At 58.6% G+C, this 22,894-nt stretch overlaps 1 protein-coding gene across 2 annotated transcripts; it reads left to right on the forward strand.

Moving 5' to 3' along the window:
- The first annotated feature begins 10,765 nt into the window (after positions 1–10,765).
- Positions 10,766–21,668, forward strand: RRM2 (ribonucleotide reductase regulatory subunit M2). Of its 2 annotated transcripts, XM_054727979.1 has the most exons (11): positions 10,766–10,802; positions 12,166–12,243; positions 14,923–14,997; positions 15,301–15,444; positions 15,684–15,800; positions 16,233–16,366; positions 18,330–18,424; positions 18,575–18,708; positions 19,538–19,642; positions 19,747–19,860; positions 20,377–21,668. In XM_054727979.1, the coding sequence occupies exons 2-11, from the start codon at positions 12,202–12,204 to the stop codon at positions 20,527–20,529; spliced, it is 1,113 nt and encodes a 370-aa protein (XP_054583954.1). In that variant the 5' UTR covers positions 10,766–10,802; positions 12,166–12,201; the 3' UTR covers positions 20,530–21,668. The 2 variants fall into 2 exon arrangements, with proteins under 2 accessions (XP_054583954.1, XP_008160641.1); XM_008162419.3 differs by lacking the exons at positions 10,766–10,802; positions 12,166–12,243 and adding an exon at positions 14,731–14,840.
- The last annotated feature ends 1,226 nt before the right edge of the window (positions 21,669–22,894 follow it).

Here is a 22,894-nt window from a genome sequence, read left to right on the forward strand (position 1 = left end):
TAAATAACTTCAAGATGCAACGGGTATTTAATTTTAAGGCGTGCCCTCAATGTTTCTGTAAAACACTGTAATGTGAAAGCACGGGAATGCTCGTGACCCGCCCGCAATGTGTTAAGCAAGCATCCGGGCGACGCCTCGCCAGTGGCCGTGGTGTGGCTGGTGAGGGGTGAGGACGAGGCCCCGCGTGGAAGCTGTCTGCCTGGCGCCCGGAAAGTGAGAACTTCTTTGCAGTGAACAAATCGCACTTAGGGGAGAGCCGCAGTTGGTGGTACTCAGAGCAGGAAATGTGTCCCGAGTGGTATTTTCCTCGGCAACTGGACTAGCCTGGCCTCTGGCGACGAAGGGGTCTGCTCCTTACCACGGCCCAGGACCGGCCACCCCCATTAGAGCGGGTCGCCAGCCCCACCCCCAGCAGAGCCCCCCTCAAGTGCCCTTCTTCAGGGGCCCTCCCCACCCCCGCCCTGCTCCGAGCCTCTGTAATGTGCACCATCCCTGACGCGCCCCTCGGTCACACCTGGAGGGGCATGGTGCAGGCCAGGCGTCCTCAAACTGCGGCCCGCGGGCCACATGCGGGTGTGTTTGCCGTTTTGTTTTTTTACTTCAAAATAAGAGATGTGCAGTGTGCATAGGAATTTGTTCCTAGTCTTTTTTAAACTATAGCCCGGCCCTCCCACGGCCTGAGGGACAGTGCACGGGCCCCGGTTAAAAAGTGTGAGGACCCCTGGTAGACGCTGGTCCTTGCTGATGCGGAAAGCACGGTCTGTGCCCAGAGGAGAGGCCTGAGCGTCGCAGCAGAGGCCAGCCGTCTCCATGTTCACGCGCGGCGGTAACCCGGGAGCGCCGGCCGGTGTGTGCGCGGCCGCGTGTCATGTAACTGCCGTGTCTCTGGGCAGGGTGTCCCGGCTTTGCATTGGGTTTCGGGGTTCCCCCCAAGAGCCCACACTGCTCACTGAGGACGACGGGAGCGTTAGGGGACCCGCACCCGCGCGCAGAGGAGTTGGCATGTAACATGGGGATGGGTTGGGCCCAGCGTGCCCTGTTGGCTCTGCTTCTCTGGACAGCCCTGCCTAACCAGCAGGCCACAGGAATCTATGCGGAATGGCCCTGGCCGGCGTGGCTCAGTGCTTAGAGCGTCGGCCGGCAGTCCAAAGGGTCCCGGGTTCGATTTCAGTCCAGGGCATGCTCCTCCCCGGCCCTGGTCAGGGCTCGTGCAGGAGGCAACCAACCGATGTGTTTCTCTCACATCAATGTGTCCCTCTGGCTTTCCCTTCCTCTTCCGCTCTCTAGAAATCAGTGGAAAAAGATCCTCGGGCGAGGATTAACAACAACAACAAAATAATAGTAATAGTAATAATATCTACGAGTAGTAGAAGGAACACCTTTATCGTCCTGCTTTTCTTTTAAAGTTACCACTTCCAGCTGGGACGGTCCTGGGCATCCGGGGCACATGCCAGCCCAGGCCCTGGGTGGTTCTGAGTGACCAGCACAGCCAGCTGGCGCCCTTCCGGGCACTAGGGACCTGGAAGACTGGGTACATGGGTAAGGGGGGGGGGGGTCGGAGAGCAGGAGGTGAGCTCTGCCCCGGCAGGGGCCGGTCATCCTCTGGATCGGAAACCGCCAGCCGGACGCACACTCTGGCCTCCGGGCCCAAGAGCTGTGGTTTACTTCGCTCATAATGTGATTCTTGGTGTTAACGTCAGGAATGACCACACCGCCATAGTGCCCTCAGGACTGGGCCCACACAGCTCCCTTTTCCGGGTGCCTGGCGGGTGTGGCTCAGTGGGGTGAGGTCATCCATGGGCCAGGAAGTCCCGGGCACATGCCCGGATTGAGGGCTCGATCCCCAGTAGGGTGTGTGCAGGAGGCAACCAATCCGTGTGACTCTCTCATTGATGTTTCCATCTCTCTCTTCCTCTCTACCAAAAATCAATAAAAATATTTTTAAAAAAGAGAGAGAGAGAGAGAGAGAATGGACAGTTGGAGCTGAAAATGGAGTGTTTAGATCAGGGGCCAGCAACTTAGGGCCAGCAAGCCAAATCCAGCTCCTACCTGGTCCCGGTTCTGGTTTTGTTTTTTTGCCCATCCTCACCTGAGGATGTTTTTCCTTTGATTTTTAGATAGAGTGGGTGGGAGGGAGGGGAGACATTGATTGGCTGCACTGGGCACGGGCCCCAGGGCACCGGGGATTGAACCTGCAACCCAGGTAAGTATCCTTGACCCGCAACTAAACCCGAGACCCTTCGGTGCTGATGCTCTAACCACTGAGAACACTGGCCAGGCTCTGCCTGTTTTTGTAAGTGAAGTTTCACCGGACGCCCCCTGGGTGTGCCTCTGGCGGGTTTTGTTGTGGAACACGAGGGCTTTGCCGCGGGGAGTTCTGTTCAAAAACAAGATGCGGCTGCTGCCCGGCAGTTTACCCGCTGCAGCGAGCCGGGGATTCACCCACAGCTCTGCCTCCGGGAGGAAGCGGGCCGCCGCTCAGGGACACTGTTTGACGCCTTCTTAGCAGTCGGCTCTCTTCAGCCCATGGAGCTCCTGTCAGCCCATCCTGTGTCCAGCTGCATCTACAACATACTGTGCTACATTTTAACACTTTTTATTTTTTAAATATACGTTTATTGATTTCAGAGAGGAAAGGAGAGGGGTAGAGACATAGAAACATCCATGATGAGAGAGAGTCATTGATTGACTGCCTCCTGCACACCTCACACTGGGCATGTGCCCTGACCGGGAGTCGAACCGTGACCTCCTGGTTTATAGGTCGACGCTCACCCACTGAGCCACACCGGCCGGGCTACATTTTAACATTCCGCGAGAAATGACATTTAGGACTGCCGGGCCCTGGAGACCCTGTGCCCCATGACAGCCTTACGGGACGGTGGAGGGCGGGGTGGCCGCCACCGGCTGCTTGTCCTGCAAAGCCCGAAACTGCCGCCCGGGAGGGTTTGCCAGTCCGGGTTCGGTGGGAAGCCCTGCGTCTCGCCCATTCGTCCCGCATGGCGTGGTTTACTCAGGAAGGAAAGCGAGTTAATATTAACCCGCTGCGAGTTTTAGTAACTTATTTCTGCCCTCATACCTACCCGGCATTCCCGCCTGCGGCCCCAGGAGAGATTGTGGAGGCGAATCAGCTTCCCACTTTTTAAACTCCTCCTTTTGTCTGACCCGGAAGCTAGATCTGAAAGTCCTCTGTATTTTCCTGCTTCGAGCTTCTCTCTTTTCTCAGAGATAAGATGGTAAACGCACTTCCCTCCCCTCGTCCTTTCTCTTACTCAGATAGAAATAAAAGGGAGACAGCTTTCGGTGTCCAGTTTTACCAGGATCAACACTAGGAATGTATTAAACGTGGTTTTAATCTACTCCGTGTTTGAGCATCGACCCCTGCACCAGGAGGTCAGTGGTTCGATTCCTGGTCAGGGCACGTGCCGGGGTTGCGGGCTCCATCTCACTGCAGAGTCCACGTGTCCTGGCCCCTGGCCTTGCCCTCCGGCATCAAGGAGCCACCCCAGCTAGCAGCCCAGCAGGCCGCTGCAGGGGGCTGTGGGGCACCAGGAAAGCACGGGCCCTTCCTCTGAGGAGCCTCCCCCAGACCAGGGAGCCCAGCCCGGAGAGATCCCAGTCCCGCCTCCAGCGCCAGCGGCACCCTGGCCCCGCCCGCCTCCAGCGCCAGCGGCGGGAGGTGTGTTTGAACGTGTGTGGCGCCTGCGCCATCGTGACCTGGGGCAGCTCTCAGTCTCTCTGGTGCATCTGTCTCTGAGTCCAAATAAGATCTGGACCCCAGCTGGCCTTCCAGCAAACTCTGGTTTCCATGGTAACTGAGCCGTCAGCTCTGCCTGACTTGAGCAGTGCCAGCACCACCACTGTGGCCTCAGCTCCAAACGCCACACCAGCCGGTCACTCCAGCGCCGCTGGCTGCTGCGGGACGCGGGCCGGGCCGGGCAGCGGCCGAATGGAGCTCAGGGGCTCTCCTCGCTGGCTGCAGCGTCTCTGGGAGGGAAGTGGGGAGTCAGTGCTTTAATAGGATGGGGTTCAGGAGGGCCCTTCCCTGGGCCACCTGTGTTCTGTTGGGTTAACCAGGCACCGCCTGCCAGACCGGGCTCCGTCCATCGGAAGTGGCCCTGGTGCCCGGCACTGGCAGCCCCCAAGGTGAGCGCTGTGGCGAGCTGGGGCCCAGGGCGGTGGCCCGGGCGGGGGAGTTGACGCCTCTCTCCTCTTGGTCCTTTCTGAGGGCGTGGCCAGAGCCCCGCACCTGCCCACACTCTGCCCAGACCTGGGGCCCAAGGAAAGACCCGGAATCTGTCTCCGATCGGAGGAGACCGGGCAGACATGACGACAGGACCCAGGAGGGTCCCGGGAAGACGGGGGAACCCTAAGAAAGGCTGCAGGTTGGGGAATAGGGTTGCACCAAGTGAAGGTCTTGCTTTTGTAATTGCACTGTGGCTGTGCCATGTGTTAGCAGTAGGGGGCGCAGCTGCTCTATGGAAACTGTACTATCTTCTGTGAGTCTAAAGTATTTTAAAATAAAAAGTTTTTTAAATCATGTATTTTTCTCCTTGAAAATAAAAGGAGCCCCTGGCTCTCATCTCGGCTGCAACACGCCTGTGAAATAATCCTGTCCCGTGCCTGATTCTTTCCCCTCCACGGCCCTGTCTGGCGCAGCTGTGTCACCAGGACCTCGGGGCAAAGGTCCCCCGAGGCCACGGGGAAAGAGAGGACAGCTGGCCTCTTCTTAATGCCGGAGCATTGTTCTAAACCCTAAAGTATATTTTTATTGGTTTCAGAGAGGAAGAGGGAGAGAGAAACATCAGTGATGGGAGAGAATCACTGATTGGCTGCCTCCTGCACGCCCCTCACGGGGGATCGAGCCTGCAACCCGGGCATGTGCCCTGACGGGATGGGGAATCGAACTGTGACCTCCTGGTTCATAGGTCGAACCTCAACCCCTGAGCCATGCCAGCTGGGCTGGACTAAATTCTTTTTTTTTCTTAATATGCTTTTATTGATTTCAGAGAGGAAGGGAGTGATAGAGAGAAACATCAGTGATCAGAATCATTGATCAGCTGCCTCCTGCACAACCCCCACTGGGGATTGAGCCCACAACCCAGGCATGTGCCCTTGACCGGAATTGAACCTGGGACCCCTCAGTCTGCAGGTCGATGCTCTATTCACTGAGCCACACCGGCTAGGGCTGGACTAAATTCTTCATTATTCCAGTTACTTGGCCCAAAACCCTGGGGTCATCCTTGACTCCTCTCTCACATCCCACCTTCAAACCATCAGCAGTTCCCTCAGTTCTGCCTTCCGATTGCCCGTCTAGAATCTGGCCACCTCTGACTCCCCATCGCCCTCTCACACTCCTCTCCCAGCCGCCCGCCCTCATCCTCCACCACACCGGCACGCGTGCACCTCAGGGCCTTTGCACGGGGTGTCTATGACTCTTCCAGAAACCTGCAGCTCCATCCACCCGCCTCACCCCTCTGGCTCCATTTCCTCCCTCAGGGGCCTGTTTTAAGTTAACCCTTCCCCAGATCCCCTCTTTTTTGCTCTAATCCCTCCGCGGCCTTTCTCCTTCTGACACACAGTTGAATACACCTGGGAGGCAACCAATCAATGTGTCTCTTTCACATCCATCTTTCTCTCTCTCTCTCTCCCCTCCTCCCCACTTCCTTCCACTGTCTCTAAAAAAATCCTCACTCCTCAGGTGAGGATTAAAAGAAAATAAATTTTTTTAAAAATAAAGGGATTATTGTGTAAACGCCAGGGGTGGTTGTCAGGCCCTGCGTTAATCACTGGGCTCCTTTATGAAGAAGTGAGCAAAACGTTCGGCGTAAGGACCAAGATCAGTTGGATTTTTTCCACTCGAGCTAACGTGGAGTCGTGGTTCGATGTTTCCTGGACTGCCTTGCGCTCCTTCAACTGTTTTCTGTGTCAAAGCAGAACCGGAGGCTCTCCCCACACCCTGTGTCTTAGGAGGGCGGCAGGGAGGGGGAGGAGGGCCCACATGTAAGAAGATCTTAGGGGGGAGGCCGGCACAGGAGCACCGCGGAGATGGGGGGAGGTGCCCCCAAGCTGATGGCACTGATGGGCACTGCTGGGAGCGGCTCTGGGCTGTGCAGGCTCATAGACCAGGAGGCGCCCCTTCTGTCTGGGTGTCTGTCACTTGCGGCCAGGAGCCCTAACTAGAGTCTCCCCCTCTCTGGCCCCGCTTTCCTCTACGTCCAGTCCTGTCCCCTCGGGGCTCCCAGTCTCCGCTCCCATGCAGCAGGAAGGCCGCTCCCCTGCCCTCCGAGGGCAGCGAGGACCTGAACCGGCTTCCTGCGGGGGCAGGGGCGCAGGGGGCGTTAACCCGCCTCAGGCCCTGGGCCTGTGGGCCTGGGAGGACTTGGGCTTCTGCTTCGGGGGCGATGAGACGGGAAGTCACAGCGTCAGGCCCGGCGCTGGGTGTGGAAGCCAGGCCGCCCGCCCGGGCAGGCTCTGCCCACTGCACCCTCCGGCCCCCCTGCTTCTTGGAGCCCGTGCTTCCCACCCTCAGGGCCGCCCTGCAGCTTCCGATAACGGGCACTATCCTCTCAGCGCTCCAGCCCACCCGCCCGGGCCGGGCCCAGATAAGCCTCCCGGGCCTGCCCACGCCCGCAGAGATGGAACTGGGGCCTCCTGGTCTCATCGGCCAACACTGCGGCCCCGGGCCCCGGGCTGCGGGAGGGGGCGTCCAGGCGCCACGATCCCCATCACAGCTGCCACTTATTCAGGATTGCCACACACCGGGCACCGGGCCAGGTCTGCCAGACAAGGTCTCACCGGATGTGGGGAGGGAATCCGCAGGCCTGGCTCCTCCGAAGGCCTGGCTCCTCAGCAGGCCTTGCCCTGAAGCCACGTCCCCTCCCTTCCCCGGCCCCGCCTCCCGTGAGCCTCTGGGCTCTTGTGCAAGGTTTTCAGCCTGTTTCACCAGCAGGGTTACGGGACGTGCAGCAGGAGACAGGATCAGTTTTGTTCCAAACTCCCCACTGTCAGCCATTAAAGTACTCCTAGGGCCCTGGCCGGTGTGGCTCAGTGGATAGAGCGTCGGCCTGCGGACTCCAGGGTCCCAGGTTCGATTCGGATCAAGGGCATGTGCCTTGGTTGTGGGCACATCCCGGGTGGGGGGTGTTGCAGGAGGCAGCTGATCGATGTTTCTCTCTCATCAATGTTTCTAACTCTCTATCCCTCTCCCTTCCTCTCTGTAAAAAAAATCAATAAAATATATTTTTTAAAAAATACTCCCAGGAAGTTAGTGGGCTGGGGTTACTGTTAAGCCACCACAGCACTCGGACTGGACATCGCTGCATCTGTTGCCCCTTAGTCACCACAATGACATGGAACCAGAGTCACTAACAATTACTAAGCGGCAGCGCTGAGCCAGTGACGGTGTGGGCACTGCACAGCCAAAGGGGAGTGAGGCACAGTTTCGCCCCTGGCTCGCTGGCATCCTATAGAGCAGGCGTCCTCAAACTGCGGCCCGCGGGCCACATGCGGGTGTTTTTGCCGTTTTGTTTTCTTACTTCAAAATAAGATATGTGCAGTGTGCATAGGAATTTGTTCATAGTGTTTTTTTTAAACTATAGTCCGGCCCTCCAACGGCCTGAGGGACAGTGAACGGGCCCCCCGTTTAAAAAGTTTGAGGACCCCTGCTATAGAGTCAAAGGCTAATATGCAAATCAACTGAACGGTCACTATGACACGCACTGACCAGCAGGGGGCAGACGCTCAACGCAGGAGCTGCCCCCTGGTGCTCAGTGCACTCTCACAGGGGGAGCGCCGCTCAGCCAGAAGCCAGGCTCTCGGCTGGCAAGTGCAGCGGCCGGCGGTGCAGGAGCCTCTCCCGCCTCCACGGCAGCGCTAAGGATGTCCGACTGACCAACTTGGCCTGCCCCCGCGGGGCCAATGCCATCAGTCGGACATCCCCCGAGGGCTCCCAGACTGTGAGAGGGCGCAGGCCGGGCTGAGGAACACCCCCCCCCCCCGAGTGCACGAATTTTGTGCACCGGGCCTCTAGAAAGTGCTATAAAGAGGAACAGTCGTGGCACAAAGTAAGAGGGGTGAGGGGCAGAGCTAACTCCATAAAGTGAGGTGGATCTTAAAGAAGAAAAGAAGTTCATGGGCTGGAAATGTAAATCAAAACAAAGGTTATTATTACTTTTTAAAAAAGAAGTGAAAACGCATATTCACACAAAAACCTGCACATGGATATTCCCAACAGCTTTATTTTTTAGTGGCCAAAACCTGGGGGAAACCAGCTGTCCGAAGCAGCACACGGTAAACACTCAAACAAAAAGGAACAAATTACTGAGCCACTGGGCAACCTGGGTCCATTGCAAGGGCGACCACTAAGGACTAACACAGGGTTTGTGCGGACGGAACAGTTCTGCACTCCCGCTGCGATGCCCAGGAAGCGTGCACACAACCACAAGTGCATGTAGAAATCGGGGACATCCCAACAGGGTTCACCATTTACTAATGGGGTTGCCACAGGGCAGTTTCCTGATTCTGATGATATGTAAGACACGGGGAACCTGGGTGAAGGGTACATAGGAGCTCGTTACTAATTTTGCAACTTCCGTGTCTGAAACTATTTCAAAAATAGGTTATAATTTAAAGAGAAAAGAAGACATAAATGAAAAACCAGGCAAAGTAACTGCAACATATATCAGAGAGCAGGAGATACCACTTAAAAATACAGAGCACCTCTGTGTCAATATGAAAATGACAATACCCAACCAATAATTGGACGAATATCAGGAAGTTCCAAGAATATAAATGTCCATATTCAATCCTACTCATCCTATCTAATAAAGAGGGAATATGCTAATTGACCCTCACCCTGTCGCAAAGATGGCGGTGCCCACAGCCAATAAGGAGGGAATATGCTAATTAACTGCCCTGCCCTCAAAGATGGCATTGCCCACAGCCAATAAGGAGGGAATATGCTAATTGACTGCCACGCCCTCAAAGATGGTGGCACCCACAGCCACAAGATGGTGGCACCCAGTCCCCTCAGCTGCCCAGGGCCAGCCCAAGGCTCAGGGCCAGCGAGGCTTGCGCTGCCGGCAGTGGCAGCAGCAGAGGTGTGATGGGGCGTCACCTCCCCTGATTGCCAGGTCGCCTCCCGCCCCTGAGGGCTCCTGGACTGTGAGAGGGGGCAGGCCAAGCTGAGGGACCCCCGCCTCCAGTGCATGAATTTTCATGCACTGGGCCTCTAGTAATCAAATAAATTCAGATTAAGACAGCATGGAGCCCTAACCAGTGTGGCTCAGTGGATAGAGCATCGGCCTGCGGACCAAAGGGTCCTGAATTTGATTCCGGTCGAGGGTACATACCTTGGTTGCAGGCTCCTCCCTGGCCTGGACCCTGGTCAGGGCTCATGCAGGAGGCAAACAATTGATGTGTTTCTCTCACATCAATGTTTCTCTGTCTGTCTTTCCCTCTCTCTTCCATTCTCTCTAAAAATCAATGGAAAAATATCCTCAGCCAAGGATTAACAACAACAAAAAAAAACCACTTAAAAAAAACACAAAATAGTATGGAAATATTAGTTTCCACTCATCGTACTATTACAGGATTTACCAGGTGACCAAAAAAATACGCAGGAGTGCCAGAGACCCAGGGAAAAAAACCATTTATTTCCAGATGTCTCGCATGGACCGGCACAGGACTCAGGGGAGTCTGTTTCTCTCCAAATCCTGAGCCCCGACATGGAGGAGGCTTCCCCTTTTTATATTCTCTAGGTCTCATTGTCTCCCAAATATGGATCATACTTCCGGACCTTTCTCGGGCTTTGCAAAAACCCCTGTGTGTTGGGGTGGGGGCAGTGGGACCACATCTCAAGGCCTGGCCTGGCGTCAGCACTGATAACTCCTCTGGGCATGGTTTATGGCCTCTCTAAAATGGGGTAGTATTTTGGGTCAACAGGCCTTGCAGGACCAGATAATTAAAGGGGCAGTGACTAGATTCAGATTGCTAGCCCCCCAAAAATGTCTCATTTTCCCCCATCAGTACCGTTTTATTACAATAAGGATATTTATTTGCTTATTTAATGTATTGGGGTGACATGGGTTAATTATATAGCTTTCAGGTATACAGTTCTATAATACATCAACTGTATATTGTATTGTGTGTTCACCACCCCCACAATAAGGATATTTAAAGGTAAAAGGCCAAACATTTTAAACAAAGAAAAAAGAAAAAAATACCTCTTGTAGGAAGTGAACGGCCCAGACTACTCACTTCCTACCCCACCCCCGAGGCCCAGCAGGGGGTGCGCTTCCTTCCAGGGAGGGGCTCTCCTCGGTGGGTCTCCTCTCCTCCCGAGCCATCCCCTGGAGAGGCCTGGGGGTGCTGACTGGGGAGGCGGGCCACCCTCTCCAGAACTCTCCAGGGCGGGCCCTCCCCTGAGGGGCTGAGCTGACACCCCCTCAGGGGAGCATGTGAGCAGCAGCCGAAGTAAAACTACTTCAAAAGAAAAGCAGCAGCCCTGGCCGGGGTGGCTCAGTGGATAGAGCATCGGCCTGCGGACCAAAGGGTCCCGGGTTCGATTCCGGTCAAGGGCATGTACCTTGGTTGCGGGCTCCTCCCTGGCCGGGCCCTGGTCAGGGCTTGTATGATTGGCAACCAGTCGATGTGTTTCTCTCCCATGGATGTTTCTCTCTGTCTTCCCCTCTCTTCCACTCTCAGCAGATCAATGGGAAAATATCCTTGGCTGAGGATTAAAAAAAGAAAGCTGACATTTGCACGTTGGTGGCAATTACATCACCTGCAGTTACTTCATCGAGGTGAAAAGGTTTAAACGCCCATTTCAACGGGTGCAAAGGGCACACTGCTTTTCATATCGCTTTAGGGGCCACTTGAGCAAAAAGGAACCCCTGATTCTAGCCGATTCCAGCCCTGCAGCCCGGGCTGCCCGGTCCAGGCCCCTCGGTGGCTGGAACTCTGAACCTGTGTTCCGGCCCACCCTCTCTGGAAGGAACAGGGATAGGTCCTGGGGGAAGCTGAGGTGTGTGTGTGGGGAGGGGGCGGGGGATGTTTCCGAAGGAGGACTTGTATGAGGGAGAGGTCCCTTGGCAGGTTTTTGGGGTTGGCAGGGGGAGGCTGGCCTGACTCCCAGAGCCCACTCACTGCTTCGCTCTTGAAATTCCGTGGCTGACAAGTCACGCCTGGGAAGAAGCGTTCCTTCTGCCTGCTCCCCTTGAACACAGCTTCCTCCGCGGGGGCCCCAGGCATCCCGAAGGTCGGAAAGGGAAGTGTCAAGGTCAGGGAGAGGAAGCAGGTGCCCAGGGCCACACAGGGAGGGGCTCCCAGTTTTGGGGAGGGCCGGCCTTGCTTCCTTCTGGCTGGGAAACAAATGGACCCCATTTCGGCCTCATAAACTACATGTGGCAAAGGCACGCAGTGGGGTATTACTCAGCCTTAAAGAGGAATGAGATTCTGATGATACGTGCCACACGCAGATGAACCCCGAAACCAGTATGCTACATGAAGTGAGCTAGGCACAGAGGCACAGACTTTGTAAGGTTCCGCTTGGAACAGTCAGATTGCGAGGCAGAACGGGGAATGAGTGATGGCGGTTGTGAGCGGCTGATGGGACGGAGTCGTGGAGAACAGTGTGTAATGAGGACAGGTTCAGTTTGGGGTGGTAAAAAGGTTCACGAGATGGACGGTGGTGATGGTTGCAAATGTTGTGAATGTGCTTAATGCCACTGAATTGCGCACCTGAAAATGGATGTATATTTGACCACAGCAAAAAAGCAAGCTACATCTAAAAAAGCCTTCAGGTCTAACTTCCAGTTTACAGTAAAACAAGTTAAATTGTCATATGAAGTTACAATCCGGCAAATGTACAATGTGGGGAATGTGGGACATTTACAAGAAAATTGATCTGAATATCACGGGGGGGGGGGGGGAGTGGAGGAGCTGTTCCAATGAAAAGAGACTAAAAAAACAAAACAAAACAATAACCAAATGTAAAGCATGCACTTCATGGGGCCCTGCATCAAAAACGAACCAACTTTGCACTGGCCGGGTGGCTCAGTGGGTTGGAACTTCGTCCTGTCCTCCAAAAGGTGTGGGTCCCATTCCTGGTCAGGGCACATACGGAGGCAACCGATCGGTCTCCTCTCTCTCTCTCTCTCTAAAAAGCAAAAACGTATCCTCGAGTAAGAATTAAAAAAAAGGATGGACCACCGTAGAAGACGTATCTGGAAGGCCTGGGGAAAGGTGAGTGAGGGCTGGGTGCTGGGCGGTCTGAGAACCAGGGAGCCCTCTCAGGCCTGGACTGGTGTTGTGGCTGTTGGAGGTCTTTACTTTTCGGAGCTACCAGAGGCGGCATCTATGCTAGGGGTTAGGGGTCCCCTCCGCAGCTCACTGTCAAATGACCCAGGAGGGGCCTCACACCCGCGGAGGGGCCGAGCAGATTCCGCAAAATGGACAGATAGGACTGCAGAACCCTAGGCGCTGGGTGAGGACTGTAGAACCTTCCATTTTTCTATTTGCTGAGAACATTCCATTTTATTTATGTATTTATTTATTTATTTATTTATTTATCTGGCTGAGAACCTTCTTAATAAAAAGCTGGGAGCAGTGTTCCCGCGGGCAGTTGAAGGAGCTGGGTGACCTTGGGCTCTCCTTGCCGCCCAGGCCTTAGCTTCCCCCCCTCGGGAGCGGAGCTGATGCCTCCCCGACGCGGGGGTCGGCCTGCGGGGCGGTCACCTGGCCCAGGTGCGCAGAGGCTGCGGGTGGCGTCGTTGGCGTTACCGGGACAGCGACATCCCGAGCGCGGGGGGTCACAGAGGGACGGATGGCTCTGGGGGACCCTCCGCCAGCACCGGATGAGAGAGCGCGCGACTGGGGGGGCGCGGCCAGAGCCACGCGGGCACCGGAAGTGGGGTCCAGCCCGGCCCGTCTCCTGAATGAAGCCTATCGGGAGCTGGGCGGGGCCCCGGCGGGCCAATCGCGGGGCAGAGGAGGCGGTCCCGGCACCGGGACAGCTGTCACCGCGGCGCGCGCGTAATCCGAAAGGGGGAGAGCCTGCGGCTCCCGGCGCCTGGCCCTCGGCCGCGGCGGCGGGCGTCCTCCCCCGGGGCCGGGCCGGGCCGGACCCTTCCCTCTCTGTCCCCGGTCAGAGATGGGGCTCTGCGGACCCGTAGCCTGGCCCGGCGTCTCCCCACCGCGCTGCAGGGTGCGCCCGCTGCCCCGCGGCCGAGGACGTAGGTGGGAGGACGGGGCGGTCCCAGCGGCCGTGCGGCGCGCGCGGCGGAGGAGGAGGAGGGGAGAGAGGAGGGGAGGGGGAGAGCGACCTCTCCCTGCCTCGTGGCAGCTCCCTTTCCCCGGTTCTGCGGGCTCCTGTGTATTCCGGGGGCAGGGGGTGGGGTGGGGGTTGGGGGGCGGGGGACTGAACTGAAGGCGGAGCCACAGCTCGGGCGGACCCGATGGCCCCGGGCGCGGAGTGGAGCTGCGGCCCGCCCTCCCCCGGCGGCTGAGCCCGGGCAAGTCAAAAAATGCAGCTGCGGAGGCGCCAAAACGCGCCAGTTCCTGCCTCGTCAGCTCCCCCGCGGCTCCGAACCCAGGAAGCAGCCCGTGAGCTCCGGCTCCGCCGCGGCCTCGGGACTTCCAGGGCTTCCCGCCCCGTTTGCCGTGTTCCAACCATTTCAGGGCTTCCCGCCCCGTTTGCCGTTCCCCAGCTGTGTGGAGCCGGGGCGGCGGCCTGACCGCAGCCACCATCCGGGGAGGCTGAGCGCGAAGGCGCACACGGGACCGTTTTACACGCGGCGTCTGCTTTGTGCCCATCCTCGGCCCCGGCCCGGCCGGTGGCTCCGTGGGTTGGAGTGGAGTCCCTGCACGAGAAGGCCGCGGGTTCGGTTCCCAGCCCAGACAGTACCCACGTTGGGGGTTCGGTTCCCAGCCCGGACGGTACCCACGTTGGGGGTTCGGTTCCCAGCCCGGACAGTACCCACGTTGGGGGTTCGGTTCCCAGCCCGGACAGTACCCACGTTGGGGGTTCGGTTCCCAGCCCGGACAGTACCCACGCTGCGGGTTCGGTTCCCAGCCCGGACGGTACCCACGCTGCGGGTTCGGTTCCCAGCCCGGACGGTACCCACGCTGCGGGTTCGGTTCCCAGCCCGGACGGTACCCACGCTGCGGGTTCGGTTCCCAGCCCGGACAGTACCCACGTTGGGGGTTCGGTTCCCAGCCGGGGTACATACCCAGGTTCGACCCCCCAAGGGCGCATAGGGGAGGCAGCCGATTGATGCTTCTCTCACTTGGTTGCTTCTCACTCATGAATGTTTCTCTCTCCCTTTTCTCTAAAATCAACTTAAAAAGCATATTTTAAAAAAAATAATCCCTCGGGTTCGGTAAGGTTACAAGCCCCCTTTCACCGAATCTTTAAGTCGCCTGACCGTCTCCGAGACACAGCAGCGGCCCGGCGGGACCAGCCGTCAGCGCCCACACATTTGCGTACCCGGGACCTTGCACCCCAGGGGCGTAACTCGGGGACCTGCATCCCCACCCCAGATCCGTTCGCAAAAACGCGCGCTTTGCAGTCAGTGCCGCCACCTCATTGGCAGGCGGAGCTCTCGGTCCCCGCACATCCAATGGGAGGCGGTGCTGCTCCGGGGAGGGGGTCGCCCTCGGGGCTTTAAAGCCTGACGGCCCGGCCGGAGCGCCCCGAGCCCGCCGCCGCCTCACCTGCGCGCCCCGCCGCCGCCGCCCGCACCATGCTCTCCCCGCGCCGCCCGCTCGCCCCGCTCGCCGACCCGCTGCAGCTGAAGCTCTCGCCCCTGAAGGGGCTCAGCCTGGCGGACAAGGAGAACACGGTGAGCAGGGCGGGCCGGGGGCCGGGGGCGGGGGGCGGGGGCCGGGGGCCGGGGCTGGTCCTCACCGCGCGTCTCCCCGCAGCCCCCGAGCCTCAGCGGCACCCGCGTGCTGGCCAGCAAGACCGCGCGGAGGATCCTCCAGGAGCCGGCCGAGCCGGTGAGCGGGGCCGGGCGGGATGGGGGGCGGTAGGGGGCGCCAGGAGGAGCCTGCCCTGCTCCCGGCCCGGAGGCCGCCCCATTGTTCCCGCCCCGCCCCCGCCTTTCCCGCCAAGTGAGCTTCACGCCCTCCGCCGAGCTCCCCCTCCCGCGCCCGTTCCCACCGGCCTCGCGGGGGTCCCTGTGCGGACCGCGCACCCCGACCGAAATTGCCGACTTTGGACCGGCCTGGGGGGGCAGAGGGGGGACGGCAATTTCTTGGGGTGCGCCGGGCCCCGGGCCATCGTTCCTCTCCCCCCGACAGAAAGCCCAGGCCCCCGCCCCCGGCGCGCAGGAGGAGCCGCTGCTGCGGGAGAACCCCCGCCGCTTCGTGGTCTTCCCCATCGAGTACCAGGACATCTGGCAGATGTACAAGAAGGCCGAGGCCTCCTTCTGGACGGCCGAGGAGGTAGCGGTCCGGGAGCCCCGGGGCGCCCCCCGCTCTGGGCAGAGACCCCCCAGCCTGTGTGGGACGGACTTGACTCTTCCCCGTGGGGGCGCCAGCACCCAGGCCCCGGCGGGCCCATGTTCCAAGTGGCAAGGGACCCCCGTCCCCGCCAGGGGTGTAGGACCCGAGGGGGGCAGGAGGTGGGGAGTTCCTGGGGCGTGGGAGCCCTGGGTGCCTGACCCCTGTGACCCCGGCGCCAGGTGGACCTCTCCAAGGACCTGCAGCACTGGGAGGCCCTGAAGGCCGAGGAGCGGTACTTCATCTCCCACGTCCTGGCCTTCTTCGCGGCGAGCGACGGCATCGTCAATGAGAACCTGGTGAGTGGCCCGCCCCCCGCGGTCCGCTGGCACCCCCCCCAAGACAGTGTCTCTCCCTCGTCTCCTCGGTGTTCCCATCCCGCATGTCTAGATGTCTGGAAGCCAGATTTACGTGGCGTCTCCTGACCCATCACACACTCCCCAGCTGCTTCTTCCTCGGGGAGTATCTCCCTGGCGGGAGAAGCTCAGACCGTGCCGGGCGGTAACAGGTTCTCGCCAGGTGTTCACGGACAAACAGGGGCCCTCTGTCTCCCGGCCTGTAAACGGAGCAGGCGGCATGGCGTGCCCAGCCTTGTCACAGGACAAGGAAGAGCTCCACAGAGAAGCAGACCTTGACATGGCACAGGAGAGGCAGCTGGTGCAGCCGGTGTCCCCTGACTGACCAAACTGGCCTGTGGTTCTCCAAGCTGCGTTTCCTGTGTTCGCCACCAGGTGGAGCGGTTTAGCCAGGAAGTTCAGATCACAGAGGCCCGTTGCTTCTACGGCTTCCAGATCGCCATGGAGAACATCCACTCGGAGATGTACAGCCTGCTCATCGACACCTACATCAAGGACCCCAAGGAGAGGTGGGTGCCGGGCCGTGGGCCAGCGTGCTGAGGGCCTACAGGCTGAGTTAGGCCTCCATTCACGTAGGGGCAGAAAATGACTCACATGACTGAGTTAAGGAAGTTCCTGGTCCACCCCTCTGAGGGGAAAGCCCGAGTCCACTGGGTTAGCCAATCACTCACCAGCACAGCCGGCAGGCTGCTCCACCTTCAGGGTGGGAGGATGCGACAGCCCTCGACCCGAATGCCCTTAGGCTCCGTGTGATGAAGTAAAACCTGAATCTTAGCTACAGTGTGAGGCGGGGGCAGGGCGGAGAGGGCGGGGCATACAACGTGGAATGCAGCTTGTCTTCTAAAGAACTAGTAATCTGCCCCACTAGCCCGTGTCGTACTGAAGGGTCGAGGGTTTGATTCTGGCCAAGGGCACGTACCTTGGTTGCTGGTTCGACCCCTGAGGGGGGAGGTGTCTCTCACTTCAGTGTGTCTCTCCCCCTCCCTTCCACTCCCTCTAAAAACCAATGGGAAAAAAATATCCTCGGGTGAGGATTAACAAGAGCTAGTGATCCTATATAATAAAAGGGTAATAGGCACATTGACCCTAATGGCTGAATGATGCGCTATGATGCGCACTGACCACCAGGGGGCAGACACTCGACGCAGGAGCTGCCCCCCGGTGGTCAGTGCGAGCTCCGCTCAGCCAGAAGCCGGGCTCATGGCTGCGGGCGCAGCAGTGGTGGCTGGAGCCTCTCCCGCCTCCTCGGCAGCACTAAGGATGTCCGACTGATGGCTTAGGCCCGCTCCCCATGGGGAGCTCCTCGGACATCCCCCAAGGGCTCCCGGACTGCAAGAGGGCGCAGGCGGCTGAGGGACGCCCCCCCCACTCAGTGCACACATTTTCGTGCACCGGCCTCTAGTAAAGTATAACATGCTCATGTCCAACCGACCAGTTGCTACGGTGCACACTGGCCATCAGGGGGCAGACGCTCCAATCGGTAGGTTAGGTTGCTGCTGGGGTCCGGCTGCTGGGGACTGGACCAGAGGGCCCGACACGCCCTGGAGCCCTCCTGCGGTCCTTCCCCATTGGGACTGGAGGAGACAGCCCGATCGACCCCAATCGCCGGCCAGGCCGAGGGAACCCCACCCGTGCCCGGGCCTCTGGTCACAGAGAAAAGAACCCCTAGAAGTACAAGTGAGGAATGACATGGTACAGCAGCCCCCATCCACAGGGACACGTTCCAAGAAACGACACTATGATTTTTCCACTATGTTTTCTCCTCTATGTTGCATGCCTGTGATAAAACACAATCTACAAATGAGGCACAGGGAGAGGGTGACAGCAGTAACTAATAGTGAGCAGAAGTGTGTGACAGTATGCTGTAGTGAAAGTCCCGTGAGTGTGGCCTCTTTCTGAAAACGGACGGCTACGTGACCAATGCGCCTGTGTGACTGGTGGGCGGTGGGTGGTGTGTGGCCTGGACCCCCGGACAGGAGGGCTCACGTTCCAAGTAGGAATTGAGCCAGTAAGTGCTCTTGGTCAATGGACTAAGCTTTAGTGTTAGTAGGTCTTGGGGGTCAATACAAAGTAACCAATACCTACATTTAGCCCTGACCGGTGTGGCTCAGTGGATGGAGCGTCGGCCTGCAGACTGAAGGGTCCCAGGTTCAATTCCAGTCAAGGGCATGTACCTTGGTTGCGGGCACATCCCCAGTAGGGGGTGTGCAGGAGGCAGCTGATTGATGTTTCTAACTCTCTATACCTCTCCCTTCCTCTCTAAAAAAAAAAAAATCAATAAAAATATATTTTTTAAAAAATACCTACATTTATATTCACATAAACCAAGCCTCATTAATGTGAGATTTTAAAAAGCACAGTGAATCTGTAAAAACGTCCGTTTGAGCCCCAATGTGGCCGCGGGTCCCGGTGCTCTGACCTCGAAGCGTGTGGCCAGGCCTCGGCGGGCTGCTGACCTCCGTGTGCCTCCAGGGAGTTCCTCTTCAACGCCATCGAGACGATGCCCTGCGTCAAGAAGAAGGCGGACTGGGCCCTGCGCTGGATCGGGGACAAGGAGGCCACCTACGGTAAGGGGCCGCGGCCCTCGCCCCTCGCCTGCAGCCCTTCCCGCGCACACAGCGCTCGCTCACGGGACCGGGTGGTGGTCACGCTCGCTCACGGGACCGGGTGGTGGTCACGCTCGCTCACGGGACCGGGTGGTGCTCACGCTCACACAGGAGAGCGCGTCGTGGCGTTCGCCGCCGTGGAGGGCATCTTCTTCTCCGGCTCCTTCGCGTCCATCTTCTGGCTCAAGAAGCGAGGCCTGATGCCGGGCCTCACGTTCTCCAACGAGCTCATTAGCAGAGATGAGGTGAGTCTGGTTCAAGCAGCAGCTCATCTGCACCCCAACACCCGTTCTTAGGTGTGGGCACCGAAGGGACCCAACATACTGGGTCGCCTTACAGCCACACGTCACGTGTGAAATCCAGCCACATGCACACCTGTCGGGGATGAAATACGTTAACTAATACCCTGAAATGACTTCCCTCGTATTCTCGGTGTATCGGTGCGCGCACACACACACACACACACACACACACACACACACGGGCACTTCCCTGTGGAGGAGGATTTCTAAGGAACGTCGTACTTCCTGGTGCTCTCCGCTGCGGAATGCAGAGTTGGGGAGCATCCTGGCGGAACCAGAACCCATTCTGGTCCAGCGCGTGTGAAGTGCCGGGATCAGCTGCAGAGGGCGGGAGGTGCCAGCGGCTCCAGTTTAGGCCAGTCCGCACCTTGGGACTCGGCACTGACATGCAGGGGTGACTCACTTGAAATTGCGTTGCGTGTCCTGCACGTTAGAGTCGGAGTTCTGCCTTTCCTGCCGGGAGCAGCCTCCACGTGAGCACACGCGCTTGCGTGCGGGTTCTGGAAAGAAGGGTGCTGAGCGGGAGTTCGCACACAGCCGAGGACCGGGCCTGCTGAGGGCGCCGAGGGGGCAGCACTGGGAGCCTCGGGTGGGGCTGAGCCTGTGAGGGGGGAGCGGGCAGCGGCCGTTGAACTCTGCTTTCAGCCGCTCGGTGCTGCAGGCGGCCGAGCTGGATGGGGGAGGAGCGTGCGGAGAGGATGGGCCGGTGGGGATTGCGTGTTGGCGATGGACGTCTTCTGGTTCCATAGTGACCTCTGACCCTTTCCCCTAGGGCTTGCACTGTGACTTCGCCTGCCTGATGTTCAAGCACCTGCTGCACAAGCCTTCGGAGCAGAGGGTGAACGAGATTATCACCAACGCCGTTCGGATCGAGCAGGTGGGTGGGGGTGCGGGTGGCGTGGGGGGCGGCAGGGTGGGTCCCTGCCGGCCCGGGGCGTCTCCGGGCCTCCGGCTCACCCAGCAGCTGTGCTCTGGCCCTAGGAGTTCCTCACCGAGGCCTTGCCGGTGAAGCTCATCGGGATGAACTGCACTCTGATGAAGCGCTACATTGAGTTCGTGGCCGACAGGCTCCTGCTGGAGCTGGGTTTCAGCAAGGTACAGTGTGTGTGTGTGTGTGTCTTTTTAATATACACTGAGTGGCCAGATGATGATGATCTCTGAATGCATAATAATCTGGCCACTCAGTGTATATCCTATATAATAAAAGGCTAATATGCAAATTGTCCCCTCAACCAGCAGGCAGGCCCACCAACTACCCATGTCCCCTCCCCCAGGCCAGGCTGGCCAGACCCCACCCATGCACGAATTCATGCACCGGGCCTCTAATATATATATACACTGGGTGGCCAGATTATTATGCATTCAGAGATCATAATAATCTGGTCACTCAGTGTATGTTTTTTATTGATGTCAGAGAGGAAGGGAGAGAGAGAGAGAAACATCGATGATGAAAGAGAACCATTGGTTGTCTGCCTCCTGCACGCCCCACACTGGGGATCGAGCCTACAGCCTGGGCAGGTGCCCTGACCTTAGCCCCTGCCGCCGATGAGAGTGTTCAGCCCTCGGGTTCCTGCGCGCTCCGCTCCGCATTTACGTCCTGTGCCCTTTCAGGTTTTCCGAGTGGAAAACCCGTTTGACTTCATGGAGAACATCTCCCTGGAAGGGAAGACCAACTTCTTCGAGAAGCGGGTGGGCGAGTACCAGAGGATGGGCGTGATGTCCAGCCCCACGGAGAACTCCTTCACCCTGGACGCCGACTTCTGAGGGTCCTCTTTCCGCTTGTTGTTGTGTGTATGTTTTCCCTTTTCAAAAAAACACAAAAAAATTAGTTGACTAAGTCTCATCAACTAGCTGCAGCATTAACATTCATTAGTGACATCTTTGAAACTGTAGCTGCCCCAGCAGGAGCCCACGTGTTCGTGGTCTCAGCTAGAGGGGAACTCGGCAAAGCTCCTCGGAGCCTCTGGAAGCTCCTGTCCGTGTCTGACCAGCAGGCAGGCGGCCGGGACCTCACGGTGGCTCCTAGCAGCTCCGCGGGGACACGGGCGGTCTGGTCCGCAGGTTAAGCATTCAGTTTCCGACCACGCGGCCCCGGGAAGCTGTCAGCCGCGCTGCTTCCAAGCAGATTGTAAGTTTACTTATTTGTACAGAATATTGGCACTTTACCCACCCATAAGCAAAGCTTGTCCTGCCTGCATCCAGGCCCTGGCGTGAGGAGCTGGCACCAAATGCAAAGCCTTCTGCTGACCCCTGCGGGAGCCACTCATCACCAGGTGACCCGGAGGAGTGAGCTGTCACCTGGGCAGGTTTCTCTGTTTTACTCTCTTTAATGAAGGGAGGTTCCTGTTCATCGACTTTAAGTTCAGTCCGGTGCCTACCTGAGCGGGAGCCAGCTGCCGCCGCGGAGGAGCTGGGTTGCGTTTTGTATTCTGAGCCCAGGCTGTTTCGTGGGGGTAGAGATAGAGGGGAGGGGACTTCTGACTTCAGTCACTGGGCCCTGCAGGGGGGTCGGTGCTGACGGCCGGGCACCTGGCCGGGCACTGGCTGGGGGTGTGGTGGTTGGCGTCCTTCACTTCTCAAACCTCCAGCTGCATTTCCTTGACTTCGACCCTTGAGGGCTGACAGCTGGGGGCTAGGATAGGACTAAATTGACTTTCACATTGCCCTTGGACGGGGATCGACTAAGACGGCGCTCCGATGAAGTGGTAAAACCAGGGCTGAAGGCGGCTTTCCCAAACTGGTGTTTCCAAAGATGGTTTGTTTGAGAAGCGAGTACCAGCCAGCAGGCGTGCATCAGTCCTGTGGCCCAGTTGTTAACGGGGGGGGCGGGGGGTCAGTTGGCCACGGGCCTGTACCATTGTTCGTTTTCGCCATTTGTATAAATCCACTTAATAAATTTATGTGCTGTGTGCCCTTTTTAAGTTATTGTTTACTGAAGTTCATCAGATTCTGCCTCCTCGTGTGTGTGACGCAGAAATAAATGCTTGGCCGTGACTGTCTGCAGGGGAGGGGCACGGGCAGACCTCGGGGTTCTGAGGGTCCCACTTCTCATCGGTTTAAAGGGGAACCGATTTTAGTTCCGGAAGATTTGGAAGTCTCTTAAAATACGTAACCGCACGCATGTGGAACGAGTTAAAACAAGCGGCTCTAGGCTGATGGGAGTGAGAGGCGTGGGGGTGACCTTGTTTCCTGGAGGCGGGGCTAGGGACTGGCCTGTTCCCCGTCCGGGAGTCCAGTCCGGTAGGAACCTGGTGAAGAGCGTTGCACCCAAAGGCACTGAATGTTCTAGATGTGATGCCAGGTCAGTGACGCCATCAGGATGTTCGGGGCAGCCTCCCCGGGGGCCCACGGTCACGGCCCCTCTTGCCACCCGCCTGTGCCAGCTCCCCGCACTCTAGACCAGTGGTCGGCAAACTCATTAGTCGACAGAGCGACGAGCCGCCGTTTGCTGACCACTGGTCTAGGCCACGCCTCAGGGCTGCATCAGCTGGTGGCAGCCGGTCTGAATTGCCTCAGGCATTGGAGAGGTGCAGGCTCGGCCTCCCCCGGACCTGCTGGCTCCGTCCTGGGGAGAAACCAGGGAGCGGGCAGTGGTCACAAGTTCACCCCAGTTCGTTTCAAACCCAGATGGCGAGTGTCCTGGACTTCCAGCCGCGGTTCTGGGCCCCTGGCCTGCCCTGGAATGCCTGCGGCTCTTCAGACAGCCAGGCGCGGGCCCACTCCGGGGAGGGCAGCCCTGCTCCGTTACCTGGAGGGGCTGTTCCTGCCATTAGGCACGTTTCACTGCCTGTGAACGCGGCTTCCGGTCGGGTGCCAGGCCCGGCTCTGGCTGGAACTCGGTGAACACCCAGGCGGGGGCTGCCTGGGCGCGGCGGGGCGGATCGGCAGCCCTGCCCGTGCCAGTCCCGAGACCCTGCTGATGGCTTAACCTGCGGCAGGACGCCCAGCCCTGGTCAGTGAGCGGCTGCGGCAGCTGGTGCCTGGCGGGGCCTGTTCACACCGGAGACTCTGACAGGGCCCCACCCACGCTGAGAGGGCTCCCCTGCTGGCGCATTCCGGGTGTCAGGACCCTGATCCGCGGTGTGTCCTCGTCATTCGGGGGTGGGGTGGGGGGGGGTGTCCTCCACAT

Source organism: Eptesicus fuscus, chromosome 16 (genome assembly GCF_027574615.1).
Source record: "Eptesicus fuscus isolate TK198812 chromosome 16, DD_ASM_mEF_20220401, whole genome shotgun sequence".
NCBI classification, from domain to species: domain Eukaryota; kingdom Metazoa; phylum Chordata; class Mammalia; order Chiroptera; family Vespertilionidae; genus Eptesicus; species Eptesicus fuscus.